The 27,897-nt window shown below is 42.6% G+C and overlaps 1 protein-coding gene across 1 annotated transcript in view; it reads left to right on the plus strand.

The window, feature by feature from the left end:
- LOC310959216 (uncharacterized protein) overlaps positions 1–27,897 on the plus strand; it is a 64,154-nt gene that overhangs the window by 19,378 nt on the left and 16,879 nt on the right. The window contains exons 2-7 of the mRNA XM_083930483.1: positions 6,716–6,761; positions 13,677–13,827; positions 13,946–14,003; positions 14,600–14,681; positions 22,657–22,772; positions 23,665–23,833. Of these exons, the coding sequence (XP_083786609.1) occupies positions 6,719–6,761; positions 13,677–13,827; positions 13,946–14,003; positions 14,600–14,681; positions 22,657–22,772; positions 23,665–23,833 (619 nt within the window). The 5' untranslated portion in view covers positions 6,716–6,718. The remainder of the gene's footprint in view (positions 1–6,715; positions 6,762–13,676; positions 13,828–13,945; positions 14,004–14,599; positions 14,682–22,656; positions 22,773–23,664; positions 23,834–27,897) is intronic.

Below are 27,897 nucleotides of genomic sequence, written 5' to 3' on the forward strand. Positions count from 1 at the left end.
GACATCTAAATATTCTTGAATGAGAGCATCCAGGTACTGTAAGTAACCTGAGGCTTGGAAATTTTCTGAGTGCAAATCAGGTCAACTATATCCTTCAGGTGTAGAGTTAATTGCCACACCTCATCTTGAGGATCTTGTACTCGGTCTCCAATAATTAGAGGCAACAGTCTTAAAAAAATCCATTTCTGTATAGCATGACCAGAAAGTTTTAGTGTTATAGGACTGACCTCACATGGCTTTGAGGAGGCATCTGTGGTCATATACTTCAACTGCTTAATGCGCCTGTTCAAAATAGGGTATGTGAACCATTTCTTTTTTTTGATGAAATACTTCAGGTAGAGTGCCACATCATAAGAGAGGACACCCTCAAAGATGTCATGGCCAAGACATGGGGGCAAACCAGGCAGACAAACATTGAAGTGTTTCAAAGAATTGAACACTGACCTGAACTTTATTCCTTGAACTTCTGGCACATTTTCAGTCTGTAACTGATCAACTGCAGAGCTGTAATTTTCTGGGGTGCGCTCTGGTCCACATGAAGTTGAATCCTGACCCTGAAATTGAGTTCGAGAAATGAGACAGTATCTGCAGAAATGTGAAATTTTCAGTAAAACCACCAATGCAATGCGAGCCCAAGTTGTCTCCAGCAATGCAGTAAATAGTCCCTTTAACAGCAGTTTCATCTGCCTTTGTTATCCCGTCATCCTCCAGTACTTTAATGTCAGCAAGCAACTCTGAGAAAACCGTGGCATGGCCAAATTCTTTAAAGTCCTTCTCTCTACACAGCAAAACCAGCTGCATGTGATCAACGTTTGATCGAACATGGGAGGGCAAATTAAGTAGCGAGAAGTACACAGCAAAAATTTTGTGCGTCTTTTTTGCAGAACCCAAAGGGTTCACAACCTCAAATGCAACCTGGTATAATACCAGTTTAAGGCAAGTTCGGTTTTCCTGGAAAAAGGTGTTGGATTTGAGCACCTTACCATCACAGCTGTCAGAGAGAACATCTGGACTGGAAACATCATTTGGATCTTCTGACATAAGCCCTTGCCCAAAATCTGACTCTAGCATACTCTTTAAAGTATCTAACACAGGTACATAATATGCAAATCTTTCAGTCCTGTTCTCATCTCTACCTAAAAACACCCGTTTAGGCTCAACATATTTAGACATCTCTTTAACTCTCCTTCAATGTATCACATATTTTCACAATATCCTCATCTGATATTGACACATTTTTCAGAATCAGTTTTAATCTGTTCAAAGTATATATCTGTCCCAACTTGTGTATATTTTGAATCTCTTCAACAATGTTCTGAATAGTAGATGCTGGTACAAGATTTTGTCCTTGTAATTTTATGTAAAACATACACACATTTTTGAGATACAAGTCATTGAAATTTGACATGTCCCCAATAGTGTCTTCAGCATTTTACACACTGGATGCCGCCCCCATGGTACAGTAAGTGATGCTTCGCTCACTTGTAGGACACTCCATATTTGTATCTTGCAATGGGCCACAAATCGTGTTTAAAGAACATTGTCTGTGTTTTCTGGACATATGGGAAGTAAAAGAAGACTTTACAGTGAACACAGTTTTGCATCCTCTCACTGGGCAATTCACAGGACGGCCCTCTACAATGTGTTCCTTCAAGTGATAAATCAACTCTTTGACTCCATGACATTGGGTTTCACATTGTGAAACTGTGCATTTTTAATGTTGCTAAAGGTACATCCTGCACCGACGATGACGCGCCATTATGGTGGCGATAGAAATGAGACTTAAATGTAGCATACCGAGAAAAAACCTGCCCGCAACCAATTTCAACACACTTGAAAATATAACGTGGTTCATTGCGATGCAGCTTGTAGTGCACAACATACGCCTTTAGAGTCTGAATGGATACCCCACAAATGCAACAGTTGTACATTTAATAATGTACCTTTATGTATTCGGCTGATGACTAGCAGTCAGTAACATTTATCTTTGTTCTATTTTGGCCAGAATGGCAATCAAAAAAGAAAAGGGTGGCATTGGAAAATTAAAAAATAAGGATGGGATGACAGCAGCCTTCAGTTTGACAGTCGTATCAATAACGCACAAAAACCTGGGAACAGAAAAAGAACACATTAAAATATGCTGTACACACTTCTAATGTTGTAATAAAGAATATCTCAGAATAAATTTGAGGAGTCGGTGCAACAGACAACACCTGCTGTGTTCATTCTAATGGCATTACATTTACCTGCCTAAATGAAAGCATAACTTGTCTATTGCTAGGTTTAAGGTGATTATACCATAGTCTTTGTGAATACTGAACGTAACTGTATCACCAGTCGGGCGCTGTTCTGCCGCAGCTTCCAGTCTTTTTGTGTTGCTTTTATTGTGTGATCACCACATAAGTGGAAGTAGAATTTATTCACACACTTCTAAGAATCTCCATGGTAAATTTCATAATTGTGCATGAACATAACTCCATTAAATAACTCAAAACATTACACCATAATTTATATTTGGTTACAAAGATAAGAAGTTAGACTTTAGTTTAACTCTGTTAATTACCTATATACATTACACTGTCCGTCTGGAGACACAGATCTGTGCTCTGTGAGAAAATGTCTCCACAAACACAATGATGGAGGTTTAGTTCCCAGTCTGCCCCATTAGAAGAAGCTACTCCTCCACCAGGCAGTCTTGTGGTCTTCTTTGTAGCACTTTCGACGACGTCCACTCACTTTACTGGGTTGGTAACATTTGGTTGATGGGAGGTGAGAGGTCATTGCAGTCCCTTGAGCTGCTTGACAGAAACAACTTACGTCTCTGTATTTTAGGATGCCAGGTGTGGTGCTTAATACCTGGTCCTTTATAGTTACCAGAGGTACCTCAGACATCCCCTTTGCCTTTCTTTCTATCTCTTCCTCGCTGCCATAATGTAACTGTATTTGACTACCAAAGTTCTTCAACTCCTTGTTGAAAGATGTTGGATCTGATATGTCTCTCCTGCGATAGACCAAAAGGTCAGCTGACCTCCTTAGCGAGTCCCCTACACCAGCTAGTGCACCCTTACCATGCGTAGCCTCAAAAAAGTTCCTTGTAGTGCTCTTGAAGCCCTTCTTGTAGGGCTTGATACAGACAATGTAAAAGTTTCACTTCTGTTTATATTGCGAGGTATGGGGCCATCAGTGAATGTGGTGCGCTGCAGGGTACTGGTCTCTCACAATATTGAGGATGGGGTCCAGGTGAGCCCAGAAAGCTGCTGGATCGTGTCATCTGCTCAGTGAGATGGTGCAGAAGGAGATGGGGGGGGGCTCACCTGATTGTGTGACCCCCCAACTGACTGGGTCCAACACAATGGTTAATAAGTTTAAGAATAACACATTTCTTACATTTCTGAAATTCTACTAAATACAGTTCTTAAATTTCCTCTTATTTAATTTTTCTTGTAAAACATTTACATGTTAATTACAGTTTTGCCTCAGATAAATATTACGGTATTTTTACGTAATTAACACAATGATTAATAAATTTAACAGTAATAAAGTATATTTTTTACAAAAAAAACCTGCAAAGGATACAGCTTTGGCCCTTATAAATGTTACAGTTTTTATATGTAAATATCACAAAATTGTTAATAAGTTTTACAGTAAGAAATCATATTTTTTACAAAAACATTCTGTAAAAATTACAGTTCTTTGCTCTTATAAACATTACGGTATTTTTACGCAATTAACACAATGATTAATAAATTTAACAGTAATAAAGTATATTTTTTACAAAAAAAACCTGCAAAGGATACAGCTTTGGCCCTTATAAATGTTACGGTATTTATATGTATCACAAAATTGTTAATAAGTTTTACAGTAAGAAATCAGATTTTTTACAAAACATTTCTGTAAAGATGACAGTTCTTTGCTCTTATAAATATTACGGTATTTTTACGTAATAAACACAATTCTTAATAAGTTTAACAGTAATACAGTATATTTTTTACAAAAAAACCCTGCAAAAGATACAGTTTTGGCTCTTATAAATATTACGGTGTTTTTACGTAATTAATACGGTGCAAGATTATTTAACAGTAGATTAATGTATTTTTTATGGGAAAAATCTGCAAAAAATACTGTTTTGGCAAATATATATTTACGGTATTTCACTGTTAGAAAAACTGTAATAAACTCTTTTTCAGTTTACGGTCTTTTTCTGTCATGGTTTTACAGTATTTCACTGTAAAATCTACGGACATTTTTTACAGTGTAGTTATTTATTATAATTGACGATATGATATGTAGACTCACTGTATTTTATTCTGGTAAAGTTATTTTAAAGCTTCATTGTGATCAGACAAAATTGAACAAAATAGCTTTTTAGAGGTGTGGCTTGGTTTGTAGAAAAAAAATCACTTCATGAAAAATGCGATTAGGTCATTGTCACTATAAATTGCTGTGTAACTCCCAGTCAACTGGAGGTTTCAGTCACATGTAAATGACCATGCTGTGATCTACACAAATGCATATCAGGAATGTTTGTGTGTTCACGGAAAATATACACATATAAGGAAATCTAGTCTATTTCTAATGATGCCTGACAGTTTACATGTTTGTAAATAAAGCAATATCTATATAAGCAGCAAAAAAATCATGTCTGAGAAGGTTTTACAGAAAATATTTGCATATTTAGGATTGCCTTTTTGACTTTATTTTGTTTCATCACATAAAAAGCTACATTATTTTTGCGCACAGATATAAAGTACGCTCTCTCCTGTTGACCTCATTCTTCACTTCTGTCTGTGACGCACCACCTCACACGCACCCCCTAATTTAGCTGAAATACTCATTTCACTATTTTGCATGTGATGGCTCAATTTAGAACAAAGAGTTTAATGATTTCACTGAGAATCAATTCATGACTTTTCCTCTGCTCAATTCAATTTTATTTAAAGTGCCAAATATAAAACTTTCAAATCATAAGAAAAGTTATAATAATAATAATAATAATAATAATAATGATATAGTATTTACCCAGCAATTTTGTACACACAGTGGTGACGAAAACCTTCTTTTAAAAGTCCTACTTCATAAGATTTTCATCTATTTAATTGCTCTTTAAGTTCCTATCTATCAAAGATTAAGTTAAAACAATGGTGAATGATCATGTGACCCACTAATGATCATTAGTGCTGATTACGCTGATTATTCCAATATCCGTGTCTAGGGCTGTAGCGATACACTAATCTCACGATACGATACATGATATCAAGCTCACGATACAATATATATCAAGATATTCAGCCAACAATACGATTCGATTTGATATGATTCAATACGTTACACTTACATCATTTTCTGAAAGATTTTAAAGGGACAGTGTGATTTTGGTGACATCTTGTGGGTTTTCCATTGACTGGGATTTAATTAATTAAATCTGAAAGAAACATTTACACAATATATATGGCTCTGACTGGACAGCAGAGATGGTAACAAGTCACTTTTGCAAGTTCAAGTTAAGTCTCAAGTCTCTGAGGGGAAGTCAGAGTCAAGTCTCAAGTCTCTGAGGGAAGCAGCAAGTCCTTATCAAGTCTCTTATGGTTTTAATAAATAATAAAATAGAGCTGGAGTGCAACCGTATTGTATAATTAAACAAAGTACCCAACTAATGACAGTTTATAATCTAGTGTAAATAAAGAAAGTCTGCTGCTCCCTTTACCTGAACTAATTACAGACACAGCTGAAACGTAAGGTCCTGCTCTCATTGGAGGATTTGAAGACATTTGATAATAATTTGGAGGCAGACACCTCTGGCTGTAGATAATCTGACTCATATATTCATGATTATGCTCAGTTTTACTTGTTATTTTTATTGTATTATAGTCATGTATTTTGTATTGGCTGCTCATTCTGTTTGTCAGAAACGTTGTCAGTCGTGCTGCTGTCTGTCTCAGGACACTCTGAAAAAAGAGATGTTTAATGTCAGAGAGCTCTTTTTGTGAAATAAATAAAGAATCCTCCAGCCTCTCAAACAGTATAATGGTTAAAGCTAATAACGCAGTCACATTAACGTTATGTGGTCAACAATAAACCTGTAGGGTAAACTCGCCATTAGCTGACATTAATAATTAACAAGTATTTATCCCGGTTTAACGGCATTGTTAAACCGGCAAGAAAACACTTTTCAAAAATATGTAATTTAATGAACGCCAATCTAAAAGTTAATCTCTCACAAAGTTAACATTAGTCACAAGCTAAAGTAGGTAGTTTATGCAGCTGAGCTTAACACAGAGGTTGCATTCTGTGATTCTTTTGTTACGACTTTGCCTGAAGTTATTAAAGCCAAACAGTAATGGAACTGCAGGCGACGTGCCCATCTTTGCTTGACAGACAGCTAGAAATGCTCTACAACGACACGAGTGGCTGGCTGACCTAATAGCTCTTCCTGCAAAGCGAACAGGGGTGGAAATGGGCAGCGTGCAGGGTAAGAGGGATTTGAATGGGACCTAATTTACAGGTACTTGCGGCCAAAAAAACGGTTCTGTCTATGAAAACAAAATATCGATTTATATCGCAGAATGGATATAATCCTACAGCCCTATCTCAGTCTGTGGAGACATTCCCTCTCTAAATGTAAATAAGCCGCAAGTGTTATTGTGCAAATTGTGGACAATTGTACTTGTACTTGTATTGAAAAACCGTCATTTAATCTCATCTGTCTTGTCTGCAGATAATGTGGAGTGTTGTGATCCTACTGGCCGCTGCCCTTGGTGTGGGTGAGTATTTTGTCATTTTCCCTGCTGCTGTCGATGAAAGGTATAACCTCAGTTTAACATCTCAGTTTCGCAGTTGTGTTCTGCAGAACAGGAGTAACAAATCCATTTATTTAATGTAGCCTATGTGAGATGTGGCAGATAACTTGAAGGTTATCTAAATGTAATGAAGTACACAGAGAGGCCCGAGGTCAGACTCAGCTACTGAACATGTCACAGACATGAAACATTTTCTGCTCTCTTTCAAATTTAAACCCTCTAGTTAACCCTCTCTGTCTAAAACAATATAAGTTAAAGCTGCAAGCAGCGATGAATGGGCCCTCGCACCCGGTGCACGTCTGGGGAACTGGCTGGACTATGCCGCCACGTGTCTCAGCTAATGTCGAACTCTGCACGAAGGGCATGGGTCTGCAGGCAATCTATGGAAACTTTCACCCCACTTTCTGCATCTACTGTGTGGCGCTAGAGAGCACCTACCAAACATGCTTTGCCTTGCTGTACATAAAATGAAGAACACACATTGAAAATTGTATGTAAATCTGATTAAGTTTGTCATACAGGTGGCGCTGTGGCTGTGTGTTGATATTGATACGGTAGTGTGTTCAGGCTAGGCGTCTTATCATGCCTCAGAAATTCAATGACGATTGGACAATGTATGCTTAAGTTGCAGTAACTTCCTCTTTCATTACCTGCCCCACATCTTGCATCCACTGTGTAATGCTAGACAGCACCTATCAAACTTGCTTACCCTTGCTATACATCGAACGAAGAACATGCATTGAAAATTTGATGTGAATCGAATGAAGTTTGTCATATTAGGCTGACTTCCTGCTACCAACAGTTGGCGCTGTGGCAGTGAGGTAATAATAAGACATTGGTGTGTTTAGGCCAGGGGTCTTGTCCTGCTTAAAAAATGCAGTAAAGATTTGACAATGTATGCTAAAGTTACAACAACTTCCTGTTTCATAACCTGCCCCACATCCTGTGTCTAGAGTGCCTGTCACACTTGCTTTGCCTTGCTGTACATCTAATCAAGAAAACACATTGAAAATTTTATGTGAATCGGATGAAGTTTTTCATATTGGGCTGACTTCCTGTTACCAACTGTGGTTGTGAGGTAATAATTGAGATGGTAACGTGTTCAGGCTAGGGATCTTGTCATACCTAAGAAATTTGATGACGATTGGACAATGTATGCTAAAGTTACAGTGACTTCGTGTTTCATAACCCGCCCCACTTCCTGCATCCACTGCGTGGCGCTAGAGAGCACCTATCAAACGTGCTTTGACTTGCTGTACATTAAACAAAGAACACACATTGGAAATTTGATGTGAATCGGATGAAGTTTGTCATATTGGGCACATATTTCCTGTTGCCAATAGGGGGCGCACTGACTATGAGTGAATAATGAGAATTGGTTCTGTTCAGGGCTAGACCCTCATCAACCATCAGAAGTTTGGAGCAGATTGGACAATTTATGCTGAAGTTTCAAAAAACTTTGTCACTTGGAGTGAGCTGAATCAACTGCAGCTCAACGTGACTAAAACAAAAGGAGCTCGTAGTGGATCTGAGGAAGGTGAAAACACCTGTGACCTCTGTCTCCATCCAGGGGGACCCTGTGGACATTGTAGAGGAGTATAAGTACCTGGGGGTGTACTACAACTTAAGTTGAACTAGACTAGAAACGCTGAGGCTGTCTACAAAAAGGCCAAAGTCGACTCTTCTTCCTGAGGAGGCTGAGGTCCTTTAACATCTGCCGGATGATGCTGAGGATGTTTTATGAGTCTGTTGGGGCCAGTGCGATCTTCTTCCCTGTAACATGCTGGGGCAGTGGGCTGAAGGTCGCAGGCACCAACAGACTGAACAAACTGATCAGGAGGGCCGCTGATGTCGTGGGGCAGGAGCTGGACACCCTGACGACCGTGGCAGAGAGGAGGATGCTGTCCAGGCTCCGGTCTATCCTGGACAATGTCTCCCATCCTCTCTACGACACACTGGCCCAGCAGAGGAGCACCTTCAGCAGAAGACTCCTCACACCCAGATGCACCACAGAGCGCCACAGGAAACCTTTCCTGCCTGTGGTCATTAAACTCTACAACACATCCCTAGGAGAGTCTGTCACCTCCTCTCCTGTAATTCAGACTCAACCACAGACAATCTTTTCTTTTGCACATTATTCTGGTAGTTTTGATCTACATATCTATCTATCTATCTATCTATCTATCTATCTATCTATCTATCTATCTATCTATCTATCTATCTATGTTACTTAAAAGTCTTTCTAATATATGTTGTCTGTATAATATTTGTTGTTTGTATATCTAGAGTTTTGTATAAAAACAAAATTCCCCCTGGGATTAATATAGTATTTCTGATTCTGATTCTGATTCTGATATTTATCTCTGTCTTAGTTCAGTTCAATGAAGCTTTATTGGCAGGAAATGCAGTGAAATACAGCTTGTAGAAATATTCGGACAGTACACAATAACAGTAATAGAGAACATTGACAAAAATTAGGATTTAATTCTATAAATAGTATATAGTGTGTATATAGATTGCTCCAATGATGACCTATTTTTGTAGGCCAACCTGGAAGTATCCTGGGTTCCCATGACAAAAAAAAAATGCCTATAGGATTTTTCCATTGGGTTTTGGATTATTGCAGAAAATGAATATAATACTTACATGTTTTGTTGAGCAAGATAATATTAACACTACTTTTATGATTTTTGAAACGTAATAAGATTAAAAAATCTTATAAATATAAAGAAATAAAAAGATAACGTATACAAACGAACAACACCACTCACTAGCTTCCTACTGATTTTGCTTGTATGGCGTGATGACATTTGTAGTCCCATTTAGCCACTGGCTTGTAGGTATTACGTCCATTTTAGACAAATTAGCAGTTCTCGATTTTTGTCCAATACCAATGTTCAGTGTGGTGGATGATGAGCAGCGGGGTAATCTGCAGCTACCGTGTCCGGGGAGTCTGTACGCAGCCCTATTGTTTACAGTAGGGATCAGCTGTTGGCCCTCAGTAGTGCTGCGGTGCAGCCGCACGAGCGGCATGATGTCCCCCGCGAGCTGAGGAGGAGGAGGAGACGCGGGTGTAGTTCCGGAGCCGCTCGCCCCGTCTGTCATCATGGGGAATGTAAGATCTCTTCCCAACAAGATGGACGAGCTAACGGCGCTGACCCAGCATCAGAGGGACTACCACGAGTGCAGCATTATAGTGCTCACTGAGACGTGGCTAACAGAGCTAACCCCCGACACGGACGCTAACCTGGACGGGTTTCAATTACGGCGGGCAGACAGGACGGAAGAGAGCGGTAAGAGGAAAGGAGGAGGGCTGGCTGTGTTTGTTAATGACAATTGGTACAACTCTGGGCACATCAATTTTAAAGAACAAGTCTGTAATAAGGACATCAAACTTTTAGCTGTTAGCATGAGGCGGTACTACCTCCCAAAGGAGTTCACACAGGTGATTGTGTTCGCTGTGTACATCCCCCCCTCTGCTAACGATGAGGCAGCTTGTGATGTTCTTCATTCAGTCTCAAGCTCACTGCAGACACACAGGGACTTCAATCATGCCTCTCTGTCCTCTACTCTGCCCACATTCACACAGTATGTCACCTGCCACACCAGAGACAATAAAACACTGGACTTATTGTACGTCAACATCAAGGAGGCATACAACTCATCCCCCCTCCCTCCCCTGGGAAGATCTTATGGTGTATCTTCTGCCTGTGTACAAGGCCCTCGTAAACAGGCAACCAGTGGAAGTCCACACAGTTAAAGCATCGACAAAGGAGTCTGAGGAGGCTCTGAGGAACTGCTTTGACTCAACTGTGTGGGAAGAACTGTGTGTTTCTCATGGGGAGGACATTGACAGCTTAACAGACTGCATAACGGACTACATAAACTTTTGTGTTGATAACACTGTACCCACCAGGACTGTATGGTGTTTTTCAAACAGCAAGCCCTGGATTAATCCTGACATAAAGGCCCTTCTTAAGGAGAAAAAGAAGGCCTTTAGGTCAGGAACAAGGAGGAGCTGAAGGCTGTGCAGAGGGAGCTGAGGAAGAAGATCAGAGAGCATCTCTGCTGCCCCCCACCACCTCTCCCATCCCCCCGGTTTTTTGCCCCGTTATCACCTCTACCTCCCTCTCCACGGCTTTCATGCCACAGACTCCCCCCAACACCCCCCCTGACATTCACCCTCCCCCCATATCCGACACTCACTGCCCCGTTATCACCTCAACCTCCCTCTCCACGGCTCTCATGCCACAGACTCCCACCACTGCCCCCCCTGACATTCACCCTCTCCCCATATCCGACACTCAGCCCCCCTGCTCCACTCTGTCCCTCTCGTCTATCCAGGTGAGGAATGAGCTGAGGAAGATGACGGTGAAGAAGTCTACGGGTCCAGATGGGATCAGCTCCAGGCTCCTCAAGTCCTGTGCAGACCAGCTGTGCAGGATTGTAGAGCACATCTTCAACATGAGCCTGAAGCTGGGATAAGTGCCACTGCTGTGGAAAACCTCCTGCGTGGTACCTGTACCAAATATCCCTCACCCAAAAGACTTCAACAGCTACAGACCAGTTGCTCTCACTTCCCACCTGATGAACACCCTGGAGCGGCTGGTCCTCATCCATCTCCGCCCTCTGGTGGGCCCCTTTTTGGACCCTCTCCAGTTCGCGTACCAACCCGGCATCGGAGTGGACGACGCCATCATCTTCCTCCTGGACAGATCACTGTCTCACCTGGAGAAGTCTGGAAACACTGTGAGGATTATGTTCTTTGATTTCTCCAGTGCCTTTAAAACCATTCAGCCTGCACTTCTGGGGCACAAGCTGGAGCTGGCAGGGGTGAACCAACACCTCACATCCTGGATCCTGGATCGCCTCACTAACCGGCCACAGTATGTGAGGACTCGGGACTACGTGTTGGACACAATAATCTTCAGTACGGGGACCCCACAGGGAATGGTCCTGGCTCCTTTCCTGTTCACCCTGTACACCGCAGACTTCTACCACCAATCTCCTCACTGCCATCTACAAAAGTTCTCTGACGACTCTGCTATCGTCGGCCTCATCAGGGACGGTGGCGACAGATCCTACAGAGAACTTATTCAGGACATTGTGGACTGGTGCCGGCAGAACCACCTCCAGCTCAATGCCGGGAAGACATCTTACAAGTACCTGGGAGTTCACCTGAACAATAAACTGGACTGGTCTGACCATACTGCAGCAACATACAAGAAAGGTCAGAGCAGACTGTATCTTCTGAGGGAGCTCAGGTCCTTTGGAGTGCAAAGGGCACTCCTGACCTCCTTCCATAACTCTGTGGTGGCATCAGCCATTTTCTATGGAGTAGTCTGCTGAAGCAGCAGCATATCAGCCGCAGACAGGAGGAGACTTGATAAACTTATCAAGAAGGCTGGCTCCATCCTGGGATGCCCTGTGGACTGGGAGAGAGCAGGATGATGGACAAGCTGTCATCGCTGCTGGTGCAGGAGTCCCATCCCCTGCAGGTAACTCTCACAGCACTGGGCAGCTCCTTCAGCAACAGACTGATACACCCTAAGTGTGCGAAGGAGAGGTATCGCAGGTCCTTCCTTCCTGCCGTTGTCAGACTTTACAATCAGCACTGCTCCCAATAGACTATTGACCTCATCCTGTACCCTGCACTGTGCAATATGCCTTTCACTTCTGTTTATTTGGTCATATTTGGTCATATTTATTTATTCAATACTATATTATTACAAAATAAACAAATCAAGAACAACTGCACTATATCATGTGAATATGTATATATGTCTATTTCTATTTTCTTCCCTTTTTAAATTTAACTTTATTGCTTATTTTTGCTATTTTTTATCGTTTATCTTATTTTATCTTATTTTGTAATATGTTTCTGCTTGTAATATTCTATTGCTGCTGTGACAAACAAATTTCCCCGTCTGCGGGACATTAAAGGTTTTCTGATTCTGATTCTGATACCCTTGGCATTACAGATCTTTATCGTAAGTTTCAGCTAATTCTTTTTGGAAAATACCCACTATAGTTTTAAATTCCACTGTACACTACAGATGTTCCTCCTTTTTTTTGACCTGAGCTCTGCATGAATGCTGTGGCGTAATTAAAGGGGGTCACACGTGATTTTTTTCCTGTTCATTTTACTGGCTGCAGTAGCTGCAGTGCCCACCAGGTGGCACATGTGAGCAGCTCAGATGAGTTATACAGTCTATGGTACAGACAGAAAAACAGATGAAAACATTTTGGGAATGAATCACAGCCCTCTATCAAATTATCTGCAGGACTTTTACAGCAAACTTACACATTACACAGTCCTAATGTCATAGTGGACATGTTATGTGCTATGAGCATAGACATATAATAAAATAAGTGGAGAGAGGTGCTTCCAGGTCTGAGTGTGCACCTAAACCTTCATTCATACAGTTTATGGTCTTAATTGCTAGTTTCAAGTCTTTTTCAATACAGAATGCCGTTCATGTAGTAACTTATCATCCCATTTAGAGTAAAATAGACCACAAAGCAGCATAGAATTGGATATTATTTTACTCGTTCAGTTGAATGGTGTGATCATTATTGCAGTATTTACACCTGTGCTTCTTTTTCTATGACAAGTCAACCAATATCTGCAATGAAATGGTCAGGTAAAGTCTTTAAATGTAGAATTTGACTACTGCTACACACAGAAAAGATAGATGCACATTGTTGCCTTAACTTCTAATAGCAATTTGAGATAATGATGGAAATTGCAATTTTAGTGTCAAAATTATGAAGTACGAACTACTATATGCATGCCCCTTTTTTCCCCCACATTTTGAAAATGATGTTGGTAGCCGGGTATTCTGCCTCATTTTCTTTCTCCTTCTGCCTTGGTTTCAGAGTCCTATGCTGTCCATGACCTCCATGAACGTTTGGCCCATGGTCGCCAGCTGAAGATCTACCTGCCCAAGAGTGCAGAAAAGCTGGAGTTCATTCCAGCTGATGACCGTGACGAAAACTACTTTCTTTACTGGGAAAAGAGCAGACACGGGTCAGAAACACCCCATGTCCTGGTCGTAGACAGGATGTTAATGGAGGGAAGCTGTGATGTGCTTCCTGTGTTGTTGCAGTTGATGTATTTTTATGGGACTATTGTTCTGTCTTTACAGGTTGACCAAAGGCAGGGTGTCTGGTACAGGTAGCGACCGACGCTGGTACATTGACAAGGTAACCAAAGTCATTTGTTTGAATTAAATTATTAAATATTAAGTCTAAGTGGTCCTTTTGGACTGCATTTGGTAATCCACTTGAATGGACTTTACTATGAAAGGAGCTGGTACCAGGGCCAATAGGTAAGTCTTTAAAACACTCTTTTAATAAACTCTGGCTTCACTAACTATGTTGTTGGTGCTTCATTTTCTGTGTAGGGACTCTTCTCATGCTACTGCAGAGGTTTGCTGTTATTTTGAGCAGTATTAGTGGTAAAAAAAGACGTTTGAATGCCTTTACCTTAATGCCCCAACCTAATCACTGTTAGCCACGTCCGGATGTTAGCGATTGTTAGCGACTCTCCTGGATTTCAATCAATAGTCATGTCCAAATGAAGCTTCATGAAGCATTTCCTTTATTTTCCACTAGATGGAGCTCTCTGTTCACCAAAGGGTTGAAAACACACTCCACGCTCCATCTAGTGGGCTCAACAAATACATTTGATGCTTCATGAAGCTTCATTTGGACATCATTACCAATCAGTGATTGAATCACTGTGGCCAGAGGTTCTAGATCTTCACAGTGTATTTATGTGGTCTGTATGTTTTTATCAGGTGACGTATGAAGACCAGGGGACATACGTCCAGAGAGACTTCTGGAATAAAGAGATTTCCACTGTCAAAGTTGCCGTCACACGTGAGTTAGCCAACGGTTGTATTAGCCATGGTGGCTTATAACTTTGTTTCTTTAAGAGCACATCTTTAAAGTGAGTGTATGTAACATTTTGTAAACACCAGCCACTGTGATCAAAAATCACAATTACAGGATAATGGTAAATGTTAAATACAAAACAGTTGCACATAGCAGATTCTTATAGTCCATGGATGAACTCAGTGATGTCAGTTGCACAGCAGTATTGATGTAAAGTTCCTATCCATAGGTCATACCAAACCAAGGCCCTGTTTACACGACAGCGCTCGTGGGTGTTTTGATGGTGACGACGTTTTGGGGCTTAAAAAGCAAAAAAGTGAAGCAAACCTCCAGAGTGGAAATCTTGAAGCCACTAAACCCAGCTATGAAAAGTAAAAATGTATATATAATATCAAAGTCGGGTGTCTCATTAAGCATCTACAAAACTGTGGGAAACCACTGGGAAACTCGTAGAATATTTTGATACACGAGTTGCCGAGATGAGATAACCTTTGACCTATTCAACATGGCGGAGCGCAACGCAAGAGTCTACTTTATTACAGTAATGCTGGTTTTGAGCTGGTAGGGAAGATTATGTGCCTCAGATAAGTGTAAACCAACTTGAAGCTTAAACAGAAATATTAGCTATCTCTTTTGTCAATTAAAAAACCTTTTATTCATGACCTACAAAAAGTACAGTATACTATTTACTGTTTGTGTTTTGATAAATCCTCTTTTTGCTGTAGTTGATGAATTAGGCTGTTTAAAATGGTTTTCCCCAAGTAACAGATCAGGATTTTTGGGTCCGCCATGTTTCCAGTTTGTGGAAAAGACCATCTTTTCCATAGCAGGTGAAGGCAGCATGAAAATCTGTGCAGGTGAAAGATAATTCTGAAATTAATCTCACTTTGTCGGACAAATTTAGTTCGGAGAATGTCATCTACACAGCTAACGTTAACGTTAATAAACAACATCAGAGCTAACACAGACTAAACAAACTACCGTTACCCACAAAACTAATGTCATCTGATATGTAATCTTACACACTTTACAGTAGGTAACGTAACGGTGATTACCTGGCCAAATTAATTAACTTTAGCTCAAGACACACGCCACAGAGTACTGAGTACTTTACACTCAGGTTAGCTTAACTAGGAATCACTGAAGTTAACTGTTAGCACATCCAGGTTAGATAACATTAACATGAAATATAGTCTAATAATACACTAATGAGTTACTAATGTGAACTTTAACTTTATTTATGTTTCGATACTCACATGATCAACCTCCATGTTCGGGACATCAGTGATACATATGGGCTGTGTGGAGAGGGAGAGAGGGGACAGTCCAGGTAATAGATGGGGCAGATCCAGATGATAGACGGATCATTTAGCCAAAACTGTTGAACCAGTCAAGGGGGAAATGAGCGCTGCATTTACGGAGTTTTTTTGGTCAAGTCCGCCGCGGCTCATTAAAATCACGGTCAACTGTTTCTCCGGTGAACTTTACCGTAGATGGGTAATAAAAGGAGGACACTGTTGCGTGATGCGTTGGAGCTAGATAACTGTTAGATAGATAACAGCTAGCTAGAACACTAAGGATTTATAAATATATAGATAGGTATACAACTAAGTATAGATAAATAGATAACTGATGATTGCAAGATAGATGGATCAAATATAGGCAATATATAGTAAGCTATACTTTCAAAAGTTGCATGGCGTTAGAGTGAACGTGGAGTTACGGGAGCAGAGAGCTTATATAAGGAAAATGAGAATTTTTTATGAATATGACCACGCCCACTTCAAATCCAAAACCCGGACAGTTAGAAAAAATGCAAAAATGACAATATTTCGAATTTGGATTTAAACTAATTTTTAATAATTTTTATATGCTAAATGTATGGACATACACTCCTACAGTAAATTACATATTTAGAAGGATATTGTGGATTTGTGTTCCAGTGGCTTTAATAACGCTCCACCTTTGTGTCCATAACATCCTTGTGCAGAGTTCAGGTAAACAACAACAAACATGTGGGACTGTTTCAAGTGGGACATTCAAGTGTCCTGGGTGGAGCCGAGGCGGTGGGAGGCTGCAGACCGTGCTGCAGATCCCTGTCCCACTGTACGGCGTCCTGCTTCTCCGCTGTTAGGGAGAGAAGGAGAACGACGTTTCCACGCATGCACCAGCTCTGGGTGCTGTTGTGTGGCAGTGCTTCACAGCACCACCTAGCCACCTGATGTGCACACTACATCCAATTTCACACACTTTTGCGTCACCGTATGCACGCAGATTTCCCCCAAAGACGCTCGCCTAAACGCAGAATAAAAAGTGAGAACGCGACGCCACTTTAGTGTTTCCTTTCTAGATCGTCTTTGTCTAAACAGGCCTTACACCAAGCATAATGATGACAATTAAGACAACAATCAACACAACAACACATCACTTTGTTCACTAATATGCTTTCTAGTCAGTTTCAGTTTCTTAAAAGTTATGGAGAAGGACCGATAAGTGTCACCACACCTCTTCCACCTGCACGTTTAACACTGGAACACCCCAAGGCTGTGTTTGGAGCCTCTTGCTGTACTCTCTGTACACACAGGGAGGACAACAAGCTACTCCTGGATGCCAGCAAGACTCAGGAGATGATAGTGGAGTTTGGGAAGAAGCAATGAATTTACCACATCCACTTAAAGGGATACTTTGCCCATTTTAAACCACGTTTTGTCATGGCAGTATGTGCAGATGAACAATGTCATGGCGTAAATCCTCACAGAGCAGGGGAGGCCAAAATAGGAATAACATGTTCTGTGTCATAGATAGATAGATAGATAGATAGATAACTTTATTTATCCCCAAGGGGAAATTAGGTCATCGCAGCAGCGGTACAAAGCAATCAGAAGTACTAAAAATAAGATAAAATATAAAATACAAAATATGAACAACAATAAAAGTACAGTATCGCAGATAAACACTATATTACAATATGCTATGTGGGTTTTAATGTGCAAGAGAGAGAAAGGTGCATTTCATTGGTAGGTCACTTCGAGTAGTGTGAGTTTATTCCCTGAGCGTTGATCAGCGTTGCTGTGCAGCATTCTACAGTCTGATGACAGCACGTAGGAATGATTTCCTGTGCCGTTCTTTAAGGCAGTGAGGTTGGATGAGTCTGCTGCTGAAGCTGCTCTGAAGCTTGTCTCCACAACCTCCTCCAGGGTGACAAGCTTAGAGCCAACAACAGACCCTGCCTTCTTAATGAGTTTATTCAGTATATTTGCGTCTTTTGCTTTGATGCCCGCACCCCAGGACACCACAGCGAAGAAGATGGTTCTCGCGACAACAGACTGATAAAACATCTGAAGCATCCGGTTGCAGACATTGAAGGACCTGAGCCTCCTCAGGAAGTAAAGTCGGTTCAGGCCCCTCTTGTAGACTGCCTGTGTGTTTGTGGTCCACTCCAGTTTATTGTCCAGCACCACACCCAGGTACTTGTAGGAGTCCACAATGTTTATGTCCGTCCCACCAATGCAGACTGGAGAGGGCGGGGGCTTGTTCCTCCTAAAGTCCACCACCATCTCTTTCGTCTTTGCCACATTCAGCTGCAGGTGGTTCTCCTCACACCACTTGAAAAAATTGCTGACCAGGTCCCTGTACTCATCCTCCCTTCCACCCTCTACACGCCCCACAATGGCCGTGTCATCAGAGAATTTCTGCAGATGACACGACTCAGTGCGGTACTTAAAATCTGCAGTGTAGGTGGTGAAGAGGAAGGACGACAGCATAGTTCCCTGGGGGGCGTCGATGTTACTGATCAGGCAGTCAGACACACAGTTTCGTAATCTCACATACTGCGGCCTGCCCATCAGATAGCCATTTACCCATGTGACGAGAGGAGAATCCACCTGCATGTTCTCCAGTTTGGCCTGCAGCAGCTTGGGCTGGATGGTGTTAAAGGCGCTGGAGAAGTCGAAGAACATGACGCGGACAGCAGTGTTGGGTCTATCCAGGGAGGAGTAGGCTTCCTGTAGCAGGTAAATGAGTGCATCATCGACCCCAACATGGGGCTGATATGCAAATTGTAGGGGTTCCTGTGATGGGCACACTAGGGGTCTGAGGTGTGAAAGAACCAGCCTCTCCATGACCTTCATAATGTGAGAGGTCAGTTCAATCGGCCTGTAGTCATCAAGTGCCACAGGATATCCTTTTTTGGGCACTGGAACAAGGCGGATGTTTTCCAGAGCACTGGCACTCTCTGAAGGTGGAGGCTCAGCTGATGCAGTCCGGTCCGCATCAGCTTTCCTCTGACTGAGCTTCCCCAGTTCTCTCCTCACCTGACTGGCTGTGATGTTGAGACCGGACTGGGGGGTGGGATGGTAGTGCAGAGTGGTGACTGCTAGAGAAGTTTGTAGGCAGCAGTGGGGGAAGTACGAGGGTCCTGGGGGAGGGGGGTGTGAGACGGTCTTTGGTGGGGGAGGGAGGGCAGGAGGTGGTGGAACCTGGTGTCTGCTGCAGGGGTTGGGGTGGGATTGTGGGGCTAGTGTGGAGCTGTGGGGGGGTTGTGACAAGAGGTAGTTGCTCGGAGGAGCAGTAGGGGGGGGGGGGGGTGCTGGGGTCAAACCTGTTGAAAAACAGGTTAAACTCGTTCGCACGTTGTTCATTTCCCTCAGCTGTTCCTCCTCCTCTCCTCTGGAAGCCGGTGATCTCACTCATCCACCTCTGGTGTTATTGTTTTCCAGTTTGGAAACAGTTTCGGGGTGTTTCGTCTGTAGTGCCGTTTTCATCTGTAGTGCCCTGGTCGCAGCGCTGATGACGTCACACGCTGCGTCGGCATTTCCAGACAGCGGAATGTAAACAGTAATGGCGATGTCGCTGGTAAACTCCCGTGGCAGATAATATGGGCGCAGTCCGATGGCGACGAGCTCGATGTCCGGGCTGCAAAACCGGTCTTTCACGGAGATGTGCCCGGGGTGACACCACCTGTTGTTGACGAGCACGGCGAGTCCCCCTCCTTTCTTCTTGCCGCTCGCGGTGGTGTTTCTGTCGGCTGGGATTGATGGAAGCCGGGGATGGTGGCGTTTGAGGTGGTATCTGGTCGCGTAGCCATGTTTCCGTGAAACACATGATACTGGACTCTCTGTATTCCCGCTGCGTCCTGATGAGCGCTTCCAGTTCGTCAATCTTATTTGCCAGGGACCTTACGTTTCCAGTAATAACTGCCGGGATGCAGAGTTTAAACTTCCTGCTCTGCGGCTTCGCCGTCTCCTCCTTAGCTCCTTCGATACTGTAGGTCTCTCCCCGACGAAGGGGGTTTGGGGCCCCAGGGCGATCAGCTGGTCGCGACTGTAAACAATGCCGGTTGTAGGGCAGGCACGGCTTCCAGTCACCAGGAGAGACCAAAGCACGAAAAAACTTAACTAAGAGATATCCAAACCGTTGAATAAACATCTTGATGTGTGGACAGTGTGCATCCACAGCGCAGGGTACGGATAATAAATAAAGAAATACGATAAAAACACGATAAAAACCTAATAAAAACTACAAAGTACCGGAAGCTGCTACGATAGGCTGCCACTAGCACGGCGCCATCATCCAGCAGATTTCAGAACTTGCGTGGACCTGTGATAGTCCAAGCTCTGCCGTGTTGGCCACAGAGGGAAGCCAAGCACTGTTCATTTGCACATACTGCCCACACTGCCGATGTTACAGAGCTTGATACAAATAAGTCAAATATCTCTTTAATATTAAGGGGTCTTCAGTTGAGAGGATGGACAGCTTCAAGTACCTTGGTGTCCACATCACTGAGCACTGCAGGTGCTGACAGGATTACATTTTACAGGAATTATATTTCATATGATTTCACATATAGACCGTATAAAAGAAATGGATGTATCACCCATTGCCATCTTGTCTTTTGAAACCAGATGTGACCATATATCAGTGACACAGAGGCGGTTGGGATTTGCCAGTTTCCCTTAAATTATCAACTAGCTAGTGTTAGCTGCCATAAAAGTACGTTAAAAAAAAAACTACTCATATTTGCTGTATTTTCCTCTGGAAGGCTATTATTAAGCACATAATAGATTGTGTTTGCTCAATGTAAATTATTGTGTGTGATAATAATCTTGCTACAAAATATAATTTATGAACTTGCAAAAGCTTCATCTGTGATCAAAATGTCCTTGTTACATGCTCAGGTTAGAGGCAAAAACATAACCTCCATAGGATGTGAGTTACTTTCTCCAGGGTTTTTTCTGCATTATAAATTCTGAGGCGCCCGTCTCGCTGAAATTGTCTGCTGCGGCACTGGAATCTTGATTGAAAAAAAAAGCTCAGTGGTGATTTTTTTCAGCTAAGATCAACTCGACCGCAGCAGAAGGGGTGCCTTAGAGAACGAGCGAGCAACGCGTGTACGGCTTAACCAGATCTTGTGCCAACGTGCGCAGCTGGTAATCAAAGTGTTTAAGCAGACTGAAATTTGTTACAAAGTCTGAGACTTTCACACTAGCAGTGTGATAGAAAGTACTAGAGTGAAAAGTCCTAGTGAACGCTTGATAAGTAGTCTATAATAAATAATGAAGTGTATCTTCCAGTGTGTGTGCGGGCTGTGCACACTATTGGTCAATAGCAGCAAGAAGTAAAATCTCCTTTCACCCCTGCTCACACTGTTCATGTCCCTATTCTAACCAGAACTGATTTGTCCACTTCAAAGTCCACAACAGACACCCACTGGGCTAAAATTACAACTTTGCATTAAATAGCATTACAAGCTGCAAAGCATGTCAGCCAGCTCGTTTGGGTCAACGCCGTCTATCTGCCAGCTTCGCTAAATATCTCTGCTTGGTGCTGGTTGTAAGTTTGTCCCTGTAAGGACCCTTTCCTTTTATTCTAAATATCTCTGCTCGGTGCTGGTTGTAAGTTTGTCCCTGTAAGAACACTTTTCTTTGGTCTTATTCTAAATATTTCTGCTCGGCCCTGGTTGTAAGTTTGTCCCTGTGAGGACCCTTTTCTTTTGCCTTATTCTAAATATCTCTGCTCGGTGCTGGTTGTAAGTTTGTCCCTGTAAGGACCCTTTTCTTTTATTCTTAATATCTCTGCTTGGCGCTGGTTGTAAGTTTATCCCTGTAAGTACTCTTTTCTTTTGCCTTATTCCTCTCCATCTCTTCATTATTGTCTTGTCATATCTCAGTTTAAACACAGTGATTCCATCTCTACGTGCTTCAAGTTGTGATACAAACTCCGTAATGTAGCACTATCTGGTGCAGTGTTGCTCTGGCAACCAGTAGCGTGGGATTCCAACATGGTGGATGGGCTCAGGCTCAGACACACCCCTCCAAAATTGTCACGTGTCGGCTCATTCTCAATAGAGGCTCCACTCTTTTCAAACGTTGTGCTGAGCGTGAACGCAGAGAGCAACCAACAAGTAAAAGCAGTCCCATTTCCCCATTATACAATGTTTTTACAATCAAGCAGCTGCTTGAAATTAGTGGAAAGCTTTGAGATGGTGACGGCAGTCATGCGACTGAGTAGTAACGTTAGTCTGTTAAAACGTTAGCTTTTAACTTCTGGTGATCACATTTGAGCTTCAAATATAATATAAAATGGTATTTAAATGTGAAGATTGACTGAACAAAACGTGTAAGTATGAGAAACGTGAGTCACAGATCTTATTTTCTGACATAATCCGTTTTGGATGTAAACAGTGAGTGATATTTTGGAGGGAACTGTATTGGTTCTTGGGCTGAGGGTGATCAGTTGTATGAATGAGAAAGGTCAGGTGGTCGTGGTTTTGTGCACCACCGTTAGTTCAGTATTCAGTGGCTGGGCACTTCATGTACGTGTTACTTGACGAGTATGCACATTTCAGCCCTTGTGCACGTGCATGTACCGCAAAATTTTCGCGGCCCCAGCCCAAATTTTGGCCAGAAAAAAAACAATTCCCCATCTCTCAGTTTCTTTCTTCTTCTCCTCTTTTTTTCAGCCAGACACAACTATTTGAAGTGTGTAGCAGGAGAGAGTCTTTACATCTCACTCGAGGGTATTGACCTTGCAGATGCCATCCTCTCCTTCTCTGGGGCGGCTGCCAACGCTACATTGGTGAGATGGATGGATGGGTGGAAATGTGCACGGGTTGGAGTAATCTTTACAGTGTTTCTGTCTACTAGAATATCATAAATGTTAGTATTTAGATATTGTTTATAACTGCTGTGGGTTAACCTGCTGAGTGCGATGGGTTGTCATAAAGTTCATAGAGTTTTATTACTCTGTGAAAAGGTTTTTAGAATACTGTCATGAATAAATCCCTTGACCTCAAGTAAAGTGGAGTCATGTGGACCTGTCATTAAGATGTTATGAAATTATGTAAAGGCTGTTTGATATCAGGGAATAGGCTAGGAATATACTGAGGTGACTTAGATACAGTACACAGTTTTTACAGATAGGTTTAATTGTTGCTAAAGTAATTGCTAACTGTAGTTAGCTTCTGTTAGCAACAGATAGCCATACTGTTATCCTGGCAAGAGAAACAAAATGAAAATAAGCAGTGAAAAACATAAAATAAATAAAAATATTCACAGGTTGAAGACAACTGTAAGGTGCATTAGCTGACTGTACGGAATATAATTGTATTTAACAGCATTAATTACTTCTTGAAAGTTTTTCAGGTGGATGTACTTTTTTACGTACTTTTTCAGTTTATCCAAATGAAGCTTCATGAAGCATCAGTTGTATTTGTTGAGTCCACTAGATGGAGCTCTTGGTTTAAAGAAAAAGGCTCAATGAATGGTGATTCAGTGTGTTTTCAACCCTTTGTTGAACAGAGAGCTCCTTCTAGTGGACTCAGAAGATAAAGACAATGCTTCATGAAGCTTCATTTGGACAGCACTTGGTTTTATCAATATTGTAAAGGCTAGGAAGAAAGTCCTTGTTATTCAGATGGAAATACCGTTGGTGATCTCGAGTGATGTTTACAGGATATTATCTCCTTCAGGTGCGTGATGGTGCTCGGGTGTCCCAGGACCTTCCAGATTATTGGGACCGGATTCAGACCTACTCCATGAAAATTGAAATCAGAAATGTAAACAACAGTGATCAGGGACATTACACCCTGAAAGACCGCAGGGACCGGGTGGTATCTGTTACCAGGATGGACCTAACAGGTGGGTTCCCAAATACCATAAACTCTTAAATTGTGGCTTAAATGACATTAACTTCAAAGGGTATCAGTACGCAATTTGAAGCAGGCTTTTATTAGAGACAGGCCTTTACTGTTTTCTAATTCCCTCTGTTCGATAAGTATATTTGGTCATGTTTAAGTATAAAGCCTACTTGTTTTCTGATCTGAACCCAACTGGTATCTGGTTTTAAAATAAAAGAGATTTGGTGTTTCAGTGGACAAAATCCGTTCATTTCCTAACAAGGCTTTTTCTGTGGAACATGTGCAAGATCATGTTGTTCTCATACTACAAATTTAGCTATTACTCAGTGGTGGAAGGTAACCTTACGTTTATTATTTGAGTATATATTACCATTTCTGCTTCTTTATACTTCTAGTCCACTAGATTGATTTACAACCAACCAGAGAAAAAAAAACAACGTAGTGTTGAGCGATACACGCAAGTTGGTGCTGCACTTAGTCGATTTGAAGCAGGAAGAATGGCAGCAGGGTCACAAACTTTCTCAAATGACAGCTAAGCAGGACACAAAAACGTGTTTCTGGCAATACAGTAACAGAATCTTGAATCATATTTAATCAGCGCTGCCTAGTTTGACATTTTGATCTGAGTTTCATGAGCAAGTTGAGTTCTGCTGGACTTAGGGCGCACTCACACTGTCCTTCCGCACCGCGCCCGGGCTTTAGGGTACTTGTCCCCTCTCCCCCCGCGCCCCAGGCCCGTTTGTACTCACACTGCCTGGGCCTCGCGCAAATGCTTCTTGCTGTCCATACGTCATCACGCCGTAACACGTCACACGCATTGATTGACGTCATCGCGATGCGTCGCTTTGTTTACAAATCTTTCCATAGAGTTTTTGTGCGTCTTGTCCGACTGTTTTTGAATATTTTCATCCGACAAAAATCTGCAGTAAACACTCCACCTCCGCATCTCACCAACGTGAACCTTTCGCCGCCATTGTTGTTGTTGTTAAATGTCCGCGCATGGTCCCTCCTTCTATTTTCTATGTCCGAACAGGCGCGCATAATGGACGTCAGAACCGCCGTAGACCTCGTGCTCGTACACGTGTGCACGCTCATGCTCGTACATGTGCAAACGGGCTCTACAAAAGCCCACCTCTCTCAGGCTGGCTGTGGACGGCCTGCTGTACACAGTTATGCGCGGAGCGGGTGCACTCACACTGCTCAAACGCACTAGGCTTAGCTGAAAAAACAGTTTTGGCCCGGTGCGGAAGGACAGTGTGAGTTCGCCCTTAGATACTATACTAAGTAACTATATTCAGGCGTGACACTGCCCTGTCAGTAATTTATCGTAAACCTGCCCAACATAGGATAAACGCTTATGACTGGTCTGACCAGACATATGTGCCAGGACAAAGGAAACATTTGCTTGGCAGATTTGTCTTGTTCCCAGGCTAGCTTTTTTGGTTTTATCCACAAGTTACCTACAGTATGTAAAGAGTCCCACAGGTGCCGCGGCTCTGGTGCTGAACCTGTGCATCACAAGTTGAGTGTGTTTGTATGTTTTGTTCAAAGTAAACATCAGTATTGATCTGGAGCTGCTGGATTTTCTCAAATATGAAATGGGAATGAGATTTACAATTTTCTACATTGTATACAATAAACTAATAATTAACTAACAAATAATAAACTAAACTAATATATACCAGGGGTGCATCGATCGACCGCTGCCGATTGGCTTATTTTTCTGTGATCGGTGGTAGACTTATCTACCAACACCGGAAATCCCCGGGACACTATCACTATCTTTATTGAGCAGTTAATTCAGAACTTAGGCAAACAGAACATTTTCTATAGCTGCAGCTTCACATCAAAAGCTTTTAACTGGCCAAATGTGAGTTGACCTTTTTTTCAAGGTCCAGGTGCCTTGTGTAGATTTATCTGGATATTTGATTTGGGCAGAGGCCTTTTGTACCTCCTCAGTGTTGTTCTCAAAGCATGCATAAAATGTGTTCTGGTATTTGAAAGGGATCTCTCATGATTATATTGGTTGGATTGGATTAAATTGTGATCTGACAAGATTTAGATTTGGTGGTACAAGAAATGTGAGGAGGTAAGTTGAATGAGCGGGTAGAAGGAGAAACTGGCAAACGAGTTCCAGTAACGGAATTGGGAGGACATTGTTGAGATGGGGTCAAATAGCTGAGTCACTAACTGGCAACCCAGTGCTGAAAATTGAAAGCAGTACAAGGTTTTGGAAATAAAGAGAAATAATAGAGATGCACCAGTCCAGTTTTTTCCAATCCAATCTGATACCGATCAGATCCTACTGTTGAATGAATGAAGCTATACCTGTCCATGTGAGTGAAGGCATCAGGCTTGACATAAACATTTAGCCTTGTTAAAAAAAGGTAACAAATGAACACAGATATAAATGTACTTCATATTATTTATTAACAAATAACAAAGTGTACATTAGCAGCACAAAGAAAAAAAAGTGCATTGCAAACAGAAATTTTCAAATGTAATATAAAAGCCTAACCGCTGTTGCCAACATCGAATGGAAGCGACTAGATTGCTGTAACTGTATTGCTGTTTATGATATTAATAAAAAAGAAATGACTGGATCAGAATGTTGGATCCAATATCAGATCGAGATAATTAATTATCAGAGCTGATATCAGATCTAGATAATAAGTTATTATCAGAGCTGATATCAGATCTAGATAATTAGTTATTATCTCATCTTCATCTCATCTCATCTTCATCGGCTTATCTGGGGTCGGGTCGCGGGGGCAGCAGCTTTAGCAGGGCACCCCAAACTTCCCTTTTCACTGGCCACATTAACCAGCTCTAACTGGGGGATCCCGAGGCCTTCCCAGGCCAGTGTGGAGATAGAATCTCTCCACCTAGGCCTGGGTCTTCCCCGAGGCCTCCTCCCAGCTGGACGTGCCTGGAACACCTCCCTAGGCATCCTTTCTAGATGCCTGAACCACCTCAACTGGCTCCTTTCAACGCTAAGGAGCAGGGGCTCTACTCCGAGTTCCTCACGGATGGCTGAACTTCTCACCCTATCTCTAAGGGAGACTCCAGCCACCCTCCTGAGAAAACCCATTTCGGCCGCTTGTACCCGCGACCTCGTTCTTTCGGTCATGACCCACCTTTCATGACCATAGGTGAGGGTAGGAACGAAGATTGACCGGTAGATCGAGAGCTTTGCCTTCCGGCTCAGCTCTCTTTTCGTCACAATGGTGCGGTAGAGCGACTGCAACACCGCCCCCGCTGCTCCAATTCTCCGGCCAAACTCACGCTCCATCGTCCCCTCACTCGTGAACATGATCCCGAGGTACTTGAACTCCTTCACTTGGGGTAAGGACTCATTCCCTACCTGGAGTAAGCAATCCACCGGTTTCCTGCTAAGAGCCATGGCCTCAGATTTAGAGGTGCTGATCCTCATCCCAGCCGTTTCACACTCGGCTGCGAACCGATCCAGTGAGTGCTGAAGGTCACTGACCAACGATGCCATCAGGACTACATCATCTGCGAAAAGCAGAGACGAGATCCTCAGCCCACCGAACTGCAACCCCTCCCCACCACGACTACGCCTCGATATCCTGTCCATGAAAATCACGAACAGGATTGGTGACAAAGCGCACCCCTGGCGGAGGCCAACCCCCACCGGGAACGAATCTGACTTACTGCCGAGGATCCGGACACACATGGGTGTACAGAGATTGGATGGCCCACAGAAGTGACCCCCTCACCCCATACTCCCGCAGCACCTCCCACAGTATCTCCCGAGGAACCCGGTCATATGCCTTCTCCAGATCCACAAAACACATGTAGACTGGATGAGCATACTCCCAGGCCTCCTCCAGGATCCTTGCGAGAATGAAGAGCTGGTCCGTTGTTCCGCGTCCAGGACGGAATCCACATTGTTCCTCTTCAATCTGAGGTTCGACTATAGGACGAACCCTCCTTTCCAGCACCTTGGAGTAGACTTTACCAGGGAGGCTGAGTAGTGTGATACCCCTGTAATTGGCACACACCCTCTGGTCCCCCTTTTTAAAAAGAGGAACCACCACCAAA

Source organism: Echiichthys vipera (assembly GCF_963691815.1).
Source record: "Echiichthys vipera genome assembly, chromosome: 2".
Taxonomy (NCBI): Eukaryota; Metazoa; Chordata; class Actinopteri; order Perciformes; family Trachinidae; genus Echiichthys; species Echiichthys vipera.